Raw genomic sequence first — 11,866 nt, 5'->3', positions numbered from 1 at the left:
GGGCCTCTTGATGAAGCACGACATGTCAGCCCCGTTGGTCCCGCGTATTAGATGTACCATGGATGGAGTCCAGATGTGTTGCAAGACCAATTTAGATGCGGGCGTTGACAATATCGACGACTGAAGAAAATGGTCAGTTGAGATCATGGGCGTATCGACATGTCGGCCATCCAATGGAGTTGACTTACAGGCAGGCTTCAAGCTAGCACCGCCGACGAGGAAACCGTCAACATCGGGCTGGGTAGCGAGCTCGCGGCAGTTCTTCTCGCTAACGGAGCCACCGTAGATGACACGGACAGTCTCCTGGGCGTGGGAGTCGATGGTCTTGCCGAGCCACTCACGGATGGCAGCGTGGACCTCCTGAGCCTGCTCAGTGGTAGCGACCTTGCCAGTGCCGATGGCCCAGACAGGCTCGTAGGCAATGACAACCTTGGCCCATTGCTCCTTGCTCAGCTCCTTGGCAGCGGCATTGAGCTGACGGGTGACGACCTCAATGGTCTTGTTGGCCTCACGCTCCTGTACGAAAATGAACATCGGGTGTTAGCGGCGGTTCTTCATCTTGAATGTGATTCCGGTGCCCCACTTCGGGGGTTCGGGATACAGAACGAATAGCCGAAAATAGTATGACATACCTCGAGGGTCTCACCGATGCAGAAGATGACAGAGAGACCGCCGTCAATGGCAGCCTTGGTCTTGCGAGCAATGAACTAAACAAGAAGGAGGGGTCAGTGTCATGGCATGGGTGAAGCTGTACGCTTGAGGCTGCGTTCCATGTGCCGCATCCGCAGCGGAAGAAGTTTGAATTGCGGACATACCTCATCGGTCTCCTTGAGAATGACACGGCGCTCGCTGTGACCGATGACGACCCAGTCGATCTTGGCATCCTTCAGCTGCTCAACGCTGATCTCGCCGGTGAAGGCACCGTTGGGCTTGTCAAAGACGTTCTGGGCAGCAACGCCAATTTTGGGGTCGGCCAAGCTGCGGGTGAGGGTGAGGTAGAGAGCAGGAGGAGAGATGACGACCTCGGTGTTGGGGTCAAGCTTGGAGGAGTTGAGGTTGTTGACGATGCCGGTGATGCTCTCAGCAACACCGTTCCTAGAGAAAGAGTCAGATCTCTCGCGTCTATTGCATCATCGCCGTCGTCTGATGGAGGGGTAGTTCAGTGAATCGATGCATTGGGCAATCACATACATCTTGAAGTTACCACCGACGAAGAATTGGCGAGGCATGTTGACAGAGTGTATGGATTTTGGTTATAGGAGGAGAGGAAATAATGTGATGAAAAGTAACGCGGAATGACAGCAACGCGAGTATAAGAGGGGAGCTTGTACGGTTAAAAAACATGGAGGGGCATCTCCCGAGGATTTGGCGCCTGAGCAACCAGGCCAGCCCCGCCATGACATAACCGGTACACCGAGTGACCGAGTGACCGAAGGGCCTGCATCCACAATTCCGAGTGCTTCGAGAGCGCACAACACTACTACAGCACCATAGAATTGGCCATAGATGTGCATCATGTGAGGTTACCTGAAGCTCATGTAGTGTTGCGAGAAATTTCAATTCATTGAGTAATCGTCAGCTGTATTGAAAAAAAGAGGACGTCGAGTATAGATGTAGGAGATGATGATAGACCTTAGTCGAGCCAACACATCAATGCCGAGACCTGGAAGCACCGCTGATAACATAATGATGCGAAATCACTGAGTGGAGAGCCACATCATGAATAGCATTGTCTCTCTCCATGCCACACAATGCATCTTCACGTGACACAAGGCATTCAAACGATCTTGGAGCGCCTATGTCTTGAGTTTCTTTCAACAAAGGAAGAGCACACGCATTGGCGGCGGAGAATGTCTTTGCGTACCTAGGTAGGCTATGTCTTGGACCTTGTACTCATTATTCGTCGGGTGTATATATATTTAGGTCTATCGATGTGAGACAATGGCCCGGCACAACCTTGAATGGAAGTTCATTGTGATTTCGATCAAAGTCCACCCGGGCTACCATCTGGATCGAGTGACACTCCAAAGATACCAATCACCGCGAACTATATAATGTACTTGAGCCGGCTGTCTCCCTAAGGTCTATTAGAGCCAATTTGAGCAATCATTTTTTGTGCTAGCACATCAATCTTCTCTTTTATTTCAATCTCATCTGGAAGACCAGCTACACACAGTGTCCGGCGATTTTTCACCCCAACGCAATAATGGACAAGTATCGATACGAGACCCCCGACGCATGGAAAAGGGGATTCTGTTTGTCTGTACGCGATCTAGTAGATCCTGAAAGCAAGCTGGCCCAGAAGTATCCTCATCTCTGTCAGATCTTTCGGCATCGCCTGGAAACTGCCTATTCAGAGAGGCAGTTTAAGCCAGTCTCGCTTTGCGCACATACTGATTACGAAAACGGGTATCAAGGTAGTCGAAGTGATTCTGACCACTTTCAACGAACTGAATGGTTCAGACAATTGCAGAAAGCCGACTGGATGAAAGACGACACTCGGAATCGAATGGAGCACATTTGCCCTGATGTCTCAAAGCGAATGGACTTTTACGGCATTGCGGGCGAAGGCAGTAAGTACATCTCTCCTCTGACTCCCACTCCACTCGTCGATGTTGCTAACGTGATTTCTAGCTTTTGGCTCAGTGTTTCTGGCTCGCGAGCACAATGAGGAGGCAGCGGACCCCAATCATCTCGAGCATTACGCTGTCAAGGTGACAAAGCATGAAACTCTGATCGGTGGCTTGCACGACGGTCTCTGGGAAGCTCCGAATGGAGTTGTTCCTGATACTCGAGCTCCCCCGACCTACATTCCCAGTGAAGCTCTGGTGATGTTTTTTCTCACTGACAGTGACAGGTTCCCAAAATTGGATTCCGTCTACACCCATGATCGCTTTCAAGCCATCGTCATGTCTCCATGTGTTGACTATAGTTCGGAGCGACAACCCGTGCCCTCGGGCGATTATGACCGTCAGTTTCCCGGCTTCACGGCTCGGTATCTGCTCACAAAGGACCGTAAACCCCTTCTCAGCGTGAACCAGGCATGCAAGGTATCGGCTCAGCTTTTGGAAGCCATGAGACATCTGGCAGATATGAATATCTGGCACAACGATATCTCTGTCAACAACATATTGGTGGACAAGAATTTGAATGTAAGTTGGGTCTCCCTATCCCCCAATGTTTCATCCCTTATGACCTGTTCGCTCGGATTCCAGGACCGAGAATAATACTGACTATCATTCAAACATATAGGCTCAAATGATTGACCTCGGTGAATTCGCTTTCGGATTGGAAGAACAAGACTTTCTTCAGGCAGGCTTTCGGTCTGTCCCATTCCAGGAATATCAGATGTTCCCAGAGCTCGCGTTGAGCGAGGAGAAAGACAACGGCATCTGTAGGAGCGACCTACACGACTTACGCGAAGAATGTATGTGGAAATTCGGTACGATCATATATGGTATTTTACACGGCCATTGGCCCTGGGACGAAGCCCCGAAGAACGGCGAGCCACATCGGGATTTGTTGGATCCAGATGTCTACTATGACAAGTCGCATATCTATCATCGGAGAAATCGCATTCTGAACGAGCCATTGCCGATTGATGAGAATCTACCACAGGATTGCAAGGTCGTTTTGCAGTCCATGTTCAGTAAAGACCCCGCGGAACGGCCTAGTCTTGCAGAATTGGAGGGTTATCCTTGGTTTGCGCAATGGGCTCGGGAGACTCAGGTTTTCGAGCGCCCATTTTCCAAAGAGTTTCGCAGCACTTACACGCAGCGGCGTCGTTGACTTCGTTACAACCAGAAGAAGCAGGCTCATCCTTCTTCGTGATTGGACTTCGTCGACTTGCCCGGCCCCAGGTGTCACCAAACCTGTCAGGTCTATTAACTTCCAACCTGGACTGCTCATACAGCATGTTCTGTTTTGAAACTAAGGGAGGCTACTGTCTAATGTCTCGAGTGCTCAATGCTCAGCTTTTGACATTATACATCTAGTTATCATTTTGGTCGTGAAGAGTACGCTTCGTAATGACTCATGGAAAGCACTTAGGTATACAAAATTTTTAGTTGAGTAGATATCTGGGTTATACTGTCAGCTTCCATATTTTAGCACTGTAAGGTAGACATCTCTGCAACGAAGCCCAAGCTGACTCCACAACCGTAGAGCCGACCTGTCAAAAACTGGGATGGCGGCCTCGGTCGCTTCAGGTTTGCAGCTGATAACGACCATTCATGGGACGAAAATGTGAGATTCGGCAACGCGTCATCGAATATACTCCTTACCACGATTTAAGGAGAATCTTTCGAATTTCCGATCGAATGGTTGTACGCTACGGGAAGGGAATGTTTAGCAATAGTATCTCTGTTCATGGCGGCTAGCCGATGTAGGATGTCGTGAAATGAACGTCTTTTGAAATATGAAACCATACTTCAGGCGCTGGATTGATTAATCAATAATATCGAGTAGCATAGCAGGCAACCGTCATGCCACTCAGTTCGCATTAACACGCTAAAGTCGAATAATTGAGCGTGAAGTCGTATAAAGCTGCTGGTAGAGGCAACGTTCCATCAACACCAGGGGAGAAGAAAACACAAGATAGGAGCTGGATGCGCAAGACAACGAGAAAAATGAAGAGCTTCAGCGTCTGAGGCTATCCAAACGCGCTTGAAGATCATCATCGCCGGCATCAGGCGCACCACCACCACCACCGCCTCCACCGATCGCCTGAGCGACGCGAACGTTGCTTGCAGACTCTCTTTGAATCTCGCCAGAAGGCGTCTCACCCAGCTGGGAAGGAACGGTCAGTATATCTAATAATAAAGTCGGAACGCTAGGTTTACGAACCGCCTGAGTCAAATCAACACCAATCTCATCAAGAACCTCCTTTACAATGTCTTCGCCCTCTGCCTCATCATCTTCCATTCCTGTTGCCTCGTCAATGGCATCATCCATCATTTCCTGTCGTTCGTCCATGATTTCGTTCTCTCGTTCGAATTCCATCGTTATGCGCTGGAGCGCAGGCAGATTCATCTGGCGATTCATACTACCCAGAAGCATTGTTGCCCCTTTCATTGATTGCATCATTTGTTCATTGCTGCGAACGGTCTGGCGCGTGTCCATTGTGAGCTTCTTGACATACGCTTCTGGCAGGTTGAGGACATGAGACGTACCTGAATTCTTAGCGAGATGGCTTGTAATTGCGTCCGCATTTGGTAGAATTTCTGAATATAGCTGCCGATGCGCGAGATAGATTAGTTGGGTTGACTCGCGATATCTGAGAGCATTGATCGATCGAAGCTTACCGTCTGGTCCGGACCAGGTCTTTGGCTTGAATTTTGCAGGCTCCAATTTGTCCATTTTTGGCACTCTTTTTGATATCTTGAATGAGCTTCTTCTCTTGATTCTCAAGTTTGGTGCGTTCGCGGTCCAGTTCACGCTGCGTTCGATCGAGTGCTCGCTGATGCTTGCGCAGACGCTCTGCAGGTGTCATGCGCTTGCCGAAAGCCCATTCGACGATCTATCCCAACAATTAGCCGTGTCTTGGGGGACAAGAATAGATGAGAGAAAGCTTACGTTCATTGTGGCAGTATCGTGGCAGAACCAAGCTCTTGAGCTCCTCGAACAATACTCAATCAGGCGCCAATGCTTATTTACTGGACGGGCACTTGGGGCAGTGACATCAAGTGGGACGGCGGCATAATCAGGTAAGATAAAGGTTACTTACTGCCGCTTTACCGGCTTACCGCTCAGTCACATGCTAAGCTAATCCTGTTTAGACTAGTCTTCTTCGGTCCTAAACCGTGGCACGTCACTCCACCTAAAACTACGCTCTTCCATAAACGTTCCGTTCATGGACTTGCCACCATCAAGTGAATCGCTATGAGCCAGGATAACTCACCAGGGGAAGGCTCTTCGAAGGCCGGATCATCTCGTTTTGCCGGCGAGGATGAAGAGCGAAGTCCATTCACACCTCCTCCGGCGTACATGACCGTTGGCAGCGGTTCGACCTCGGCGAGTGCCACGGCGCTGATGACATCGTTGAACAACGACTCTGGTTACGGTGGTAGTGTCGCTGGTGACAGCTCTGCTGACCTTGACGGCAGTGCCGCCTGGCGCGCTGGCCTGCTGGAGGATCGGCCAACGCCGCTTCACACTCCCACACGCACTGGGGAATGGAATCCTGCAGGTGAGTAAACCCATAGCCACTCGAACCGCTATACATAAGTTTTCCGAGCTGACAGGATTCTTTTTTCCGATAAGCTGAGCATGAAAGGCAGGTCGTTGCCAATCATGTCCACCAACTTCTTTAGTACGTGACCATTCACTATTCCTTCCTGAAGTCAAACTGCTTCTGGGCAATTCTCTGACAATCACGCGCATTTCAGTAACTCGAACCGCACAAAACTCGGTCGCGCTATTTCACGAACTATCGAGACGTTGAAGGAGTTGCAGGAAATGAATCGTCAGTGGCCAGCACACTATCCCTCCGTACAAAGCGCCCCACAATCACCCTCGGATCGACCGCGGATTTCGCACACTTTCTCGCAGATTGGCCACGATGGAGATGAAGACGCTATGACAAGACCTGAGTTGAGGCGTGCAGCGACTACTTTTGGTGGCGATGATTTATCTGAATCAAGTGTTGCGGCTGAACGCCGCATACCTGCGGGGCCTCGCTTGATGACCCCCCAGATCGCGCAGGAGTTCTCCATCTTGAAACTTGACTTGAAGTTGGGTGCGCTCTCACAAGCAGAGCTCGTGCATTCATTGGAGAAAGCGTCTATTGCCTCGCTGCTGGATGGAAAGATCAGTCAGAGCATCAAACACCTTCTTTCTTTGCGAGACCGAATCGAGGACACTTCCAGTAAGGTGCTGGTGACTGGCGATCTGAATGCGGGCAAATCGACATTCTGCAATGCCCTTCTACGACGCAAAGTCTTGCCGGAGGACCAGCAACCCTGCACAAGTATCTTCTGCGAAGTACTTGATGCACGAGAGAATGGCGGGATCGAAGAAGTGCATGCTGTACACAAGGATGCCCAGTACAACCGGAACGATGAGAGCACATACGACGTTTATCCTCTTTCTGAGCTCGAGAACATTGTGATCGACAACGACAAATACATGCAGTGCAAGGTGTACGTCAAGGACGTCAGGTCCATCGACGAGTCCTTGCTCAATAATGGAGTAGTTGATATTGCTCTCATTGATGCACCTGGCTTGAACTCAGATTCTTTGAAGACGACAGCTGTCTTTGCGCGACAAGAGGAAATCGATGTTGTCGTGTTTGTGGTATCGGCTGCAAACCACTTCACTCTTTCAGCGAAAGAGTTCATCCTTAATGCTGCACACGAAAAGGCCTACATCTTCATGGTTGTGAACGGATTCGATCAAATCCGCGATAAGAAGCGATGTGAGCGCATGATCCTTGATCAAGTTGGTAAATTGAGCCCTCGCACATACAAGGAGGCTGCGGAATTGGTTCACTTTGTCTCGAGCAATGCTATTCCGGTTGCCCCTGCTGGAGCCCTCTCCCAGACGGGCTCAGGCAGCGGCGGCGGCGGCGGCGGCGGCGGAGGAGATGGTGATCCATACGATGATGACGATGATGATCTCTCAAGCAAAGGAAAAGGCAAGGAGAAAGAGAAGATTCGAGACTTTGAGAACCTCGAAGGGGCACTTCGCCGATTCGTGCTTGAGAAGCGATCACGGTCAAAGCTTGCTCCCGCGCGCACGTACCTGCTCAATTTATTGGCTGATATCAATGGGTTGGCTACAGTCAACCGTGATATAGCTCAAGCAGAGCTCCAGCGAGTGACGGATGAGTTGGCTGAACTTGAGCCTGCATACGAGAATGGAAAGAAACAAAAGGCGGAGCTGACCGAGAGTGTGAACAATGCGATTGATGAATCGTGCGATGATGTGTATAATCACACACGATCAACGCTGGCGGAGACCATTGCACAAGTGTCTGAGGCAGACCTGGGTGTTGAATATCCGGGCGTCTTTTCCGCCTTCCAATACGCAGAGGATTTGAAACAAGCAATGCTTGACCAAATTTCGACGGCGGTCAACGGGTGTGAAGACTATGCACGTGAAAAGACCTCCCAGGGCGTAGGGTTCATCCAGAATATTGGCTTGTTGCATGTCGGTGAAGATAAATTTACGCCTCTCAATTTTCGGGCTGACCTGATGTTCCGTCGCGGACGCCGTCATGGCCTGGCCCGGCAGGTCGATACAGAGGTAGACCTTTGGGATTTCTTCGACGTCGCAGCTCTCTGGGATCACCAGGAGAAGATGGCCGGGACTGGTGTTGCAATGACCGCAGTCACCGTTCTTGGTAGCAGAGCTCTCGGTGGATTCAGTTGGGTGGATAGTGCTTTAAGTGCCGCTAGAGTTATCGGTCCCAACAACATGCGCCGATTGTTCTTCCCGGGCGTGTTGGCTGCTGGTAAGATTTGAGAAGATGGCTTTTTGCACCTACAGATGACATATATGCTAATATTTACCCCACAGCCGTTATCGCTACTGCCTACATATTGTCCAGCATCCCCAAAACTTTACCACCACGGCTCTCAAAGAAAATCGAAGCCACTCTCAATGAGATGGACTATGTTCATTCCAACGCCAACCGCATTTCCACGGAAGTCCGTAAGATCTTGCGCCTACCCGCCAACAACTTACAATCAAGTTTAGCCCAGGATATCGAGGACCTTGCGCGACGCAAGCAACAGGTTGCCAAGGTCAGGCAAGAGAGTGAAGTTGCGTCAAAATACTTTGCGAACTTGTTCCGCGAGAGTGGTGAGAACCGTCGTTCGATTGAGGACCTTGATCTCGACGGGCCATTGCCGGGCGCAATGGGAGCATTTGACCCATAGGAGGGATCGCCTTCTGCGTCAAAATTGGCATTTCATCTCTTTACCTGTCCTCCCCGCTCCCCCTGTTGTCCTCTGTACAGTTTCTACTCCTTTGTTTGTCTTTTAATTGTACCTTCCCCTCTCATTACTGAGTGTGCTTCATCCGTCGACATGGCGCCAGGGGCCCCAAAAGGTCAACATTAGACCATCTTCATATGTCCCACGGCGTGCTGAGGCGTGTTTTTTTATGGCTGTTATTCCCATTGTCAGCCCATGATTCCCAACTGAAATTTCTGCAATTCAAAAAGGTCCTGGATAATTCACAATATTTCTTCAGCCTGACCTGGGCTTTTATGGGTTGTCCACAGATTCTCTAGCTCCTTTTTTTACCGCGACAACTCAATATTCAAGGCCTTGGTCTTGGGCTGTTCTCAAAGATTGGGAACCAGTGACATTGCAGATGGAAAAATGTCTAAGAGAACCGTTTTGACGGCTCTGTCTCGCAGGTAATAGTTCGCCTTGACGGTAGCTGTTATTCAGCGTTTGATCATTGTGGACTTGCATGATTCGCTGGAATTAGTTCCTTCACCGCGAGACCGCGAGACCACCAGCGTACGACTCTTGCATCTGCCGGATGGGTCCATCTCCATGCTTTTATCGGTTCCATACATAATCACCATAACCGATTTCCTGCGCCTCGGGAGTATACCGCCATCTACTGATGTATCCTTCCATGCTATGGTTTCCACCATTTGTTGTTGCATAAGCTCCGAGCAGAGCGCCAGTAAACAGAAGTTGACCACCAACCAAAGACGCAGGTAGAAGCGCCAAATGCTCGCGCTCGTGAGATTTGGAGGCAGAAGCAGCTGACAGTTCATAATGTGTCGTATTGATTCCATTGATGAAGAGACGAATGGGCGACTTCGACCACGCAGCCGGAACGGGCGTGACCACCGGCGAAGGAAGCTGAGAGAGGCCAATAGAGGAATCGGTCGCCCGGCACCGGAAGACCATGTTCCGCGAAGAATTAGCAACATCTTCCTGCACGAGGATTCCGAGGTCAATATGGTGGTCTTGATGCACGAACACGCTGACCCCGACTTCATCGCCCCCGACTTTGCCGAATCCGGGGTGCACGTCCACTGAAAATTCAAAGAAAGTATTAGTCTGGATGCGGGTGATTAGGGTCAACCCGTCCAGAGCTTTGAATGATGCGTCCCCGGTGATATTGGCTTTTGATGCCGTCAGACGGAGAGTGTTAGGGTGAGACAGTGGAGAAATCGTGAACGACTCCGGTTTGGCAGGTGCGCGCCAGAACAGCCAATGCTTGGGTATCGAAGATCCGGGCTGGAAGTCCACGACGTCCTTCTCTCCCATGAATGTGGGCGGAGAGCGCTTTTCCCCGGACGGGGTGACGGGCAACGGACCGCGCATTGTTCCCTCGACGGGGTCTGCTACAGGCCAGCCACCCTTCGGCCAGCTCACCGGATATAAAACGGTCTCTCGGTCCATGGGGTGGATGGTTTCGTTGTACAGCTTTGGACCACCTCGAGTGGCCAGCGCAACTCCCCACCAATTCCCGTTGGCATCCGAGAAAAGATCCGAATGCCCCACGGTCTGGAAATATCGATCTGTATATCGGGCCGTGACCAATGGATTGTGTGGGGAGCTCTCCCATGGGCCCTTCAGGCTCCGTGAACGGGCAATGGTCGTGGAGTGCTCCAATGCGGTGCCGCCTTCGGCGATGAGCAAATAGTAATAGTCATCTTTCTTATACAGATGCGGACCTTCCTGGTTGTTGAAGCCGGTGCCGTTCCACATATCGAATGGCTCACCAGCCTTGCCCGTGGTCAAGTCAATATAGGCTGCTTCGATTGGGGCACCTGAGAAGGCCATGACCACACTCCCGTCATCGTCCCAAAAGAGATCGGGATCGATTCTGCCCTTGGGGTTCTCAACATGAAGGGCATCCGTCCACGAACTGTCGTCGTAGGGATTTTTGGTCGTGAAGAGCACGAATTGGGTCCCGTTGTTTGGTTTGTACAACCACGCGGTGAGGAGATAGAAGGTTCCGTCATGGTACCGCAGTGTCGATGCAAACATTCCCAGAGTTTGGGAGGTTGTGGCTGTCTGAATCTGAGGAAGCTGAGCAGGCCGATTGAGGGCACTGCTGGCGAGATCCCAGTGGGTCAAATCGGTACTAGCATAGACGGGGCAACCTGGGAAGGCCGAGAACGAGGAAGTCGTGCAGAAGAAGGTATTGTTCCATTCCGAGACAAAGATGCAGCTGGGATCAGAATGCCATCCGGGCAGAATGGGGTTGTGGAAAGTTGAATTACAAGGCTGGGGTAGAGCAGTCGCAGCTTGAAGCCCAAAGCTTGCAATCAGGGTAATCGGCACCTTCATTCTGCTGTTTGGCCTTGGCCGTGATCAATGCCACAATGAATCTGCTTTTCCACTGCGGGATTATCAGCTGTAGGCCGTGAGTGGGCCTCATATCATGGAATTGACCGGTTGATTTAAATACCCCAGCCTCGAGGCGGGGGAGGGGGCGCAAGCATTCGGAGTCTCTTGAGGCTGCATTGTTTTGGAGATCTGCGTCATTACATCAGTCCCTAACCTACAATATTAGCCTAAATTTGACCCCAGCGTTTGTCCCCCAGTTGCAGATCCTTACTGGTTCCGCGAAATGGAAGCATGCATAGTATGCACGCTAGGCGGGGAACCCTGCGAATCTTGGATTAACCCGTAATCCAAGCTCACTACCTCTGCGGGCTTGGAAGTGAACTGAAAGGGCTAGAAGTCGATTGCTCTACATCTCTGTCCTTGCTCTTCATCTCTGTGGTGGAAGATCTAGGTAGCAACTTAACTAAGTCCGGAATCCACTTTGCAGCTTTCCGGCCCTCCATCTTGATGTAAGCCATCAACTACAGATACCGACTACGGGTTTAACGACGCGATAGTTCCGTCTTCTACGAAAACAACAGAAAAGCAACGAAAAAAGAAAA

General features: G+C 50.7%; 5 protein-coding genes across 5 annotated transcripts; 2 read left to right on the top strand and 3 right to left on the bottom strand.

The window, feature by feature from the left end:
- Positions 1–91: 91 nt before the first annotated feature.
- Positions 92–1,229, bottom strand: N7539_004004 (triose-phosphate isomerase TPI1; the record flags this gene model as incomplete). Its single annotated transcript, XM_056933606.1, has 5 exons — positions 92–120; positions 189–516; positions 633–707; positions 816–1,095; positions 1,192–1,229. 5 exons carry the CDS (start codon positions 1,227–1,229, stop codon positions 92–94), a joined length of 750 nt encoding a protein of 249 aa, XP_056791147.1.
- A 977-nt stretch (positions 1,230–2,206) lies between these two features.
- Positions 2,207–3,789, top strand: N7539_004003 (Protein kinase domain-containing protein; the record flags this gene model as incomplete). Its single annotated transcript, XM_056933605.1, has 3 exons — positions 2,207–2,573; positions 2,635–3,152; positions 3,253–3,789. The coding sequence occupies 3 exons, from the start codon at positions 2,207–2,209 to the stop codon at positions 3,787–3,789; spliced, it is 1,422 nt and encodes a 473-aa protein (XP_056791146.1).
- Positions 3,790–4,638: 849 nt separating this feature from the next.
- On the bottom strand, positions 4,639–5,580 carry N7539_004002 (ESCRT-III subunit protein DID4; the record flags this gene model as incomplete). Its single annotated transcript, XM_056933604.1, has 3 exons — positions 4,639–5,232; positions 5,318–5,518; positions 5,575–5,580. The coding sequence occupies 3 exons, from the start codon at positions 5,578–5,580 to the stop codon at positions 4,639–4,641; spliced, it is 801 nt and encodes a 266-aa protein (XP_056791145.1).
- Positions 5,581–5,643: 63 nt separating this feature from the next.
- On the top strand, positions 5,644–8,879 carry N7539_004001 (mitofusin; the record flags this gene model as incomplete). The annotated part of the gene is made up of 6 exons (XM_056933603.1): positions 5,644–5,705; positions 5,778–5,842; positions 5,903–6,187; positions 6,262–6,310; positions 6,387–8,452; positions 8,518–8,879. The coding sequence occupies 6 exons, from the start codon at positions 5,644–5,646 to the stop codon at positions 8,877–8,879; spliced, it is 2,889 nt and encodes a 962-aa protein (XP_056791144.1).
- A 633-nt stretch (positions 8,880–9,512) lies between these two features.
- On the bottom strand, positions 9,513–11,264 carry N7539_004000 (uncharacterized protein; the record flags this gene model as incomplete). The annotated part of the gene is made up of 1 exon (XM_056933602.1): positions 9,513–11,264. The coding sequence occupies one exon, from the start codon at positions 11,262–11,264 to the stop codon at positions 9,513–9,515; it is 1,752 nt and encodes a 583-aa protein (XP_056791143.1).
- Between the last annotated feature and the right edge of the window lie 602 nt (positions 11,265–11,866).

This window comes from Penicillium diatomitis, assembly GCF_028827545.1.
Source record: "Penicillium diatomitis strain IBT 30728 chromosome Unknown utg000004l_segment0_segment0, whole genome shotgun sequence".
In the NCBI taxonomy this organism is placed as follows: Eukaryota; Fungi; Ascomycota; class Eurotiomycetes; order Eurotiales; family Aspergillaceae; genus Penicillium; species Penicillium diatomitis.
The sequence above is the reverse complement of the archived record's forward strand: the minus strand, read 5'-3'. Positions and strand labels throughout refer to the sequence as shown.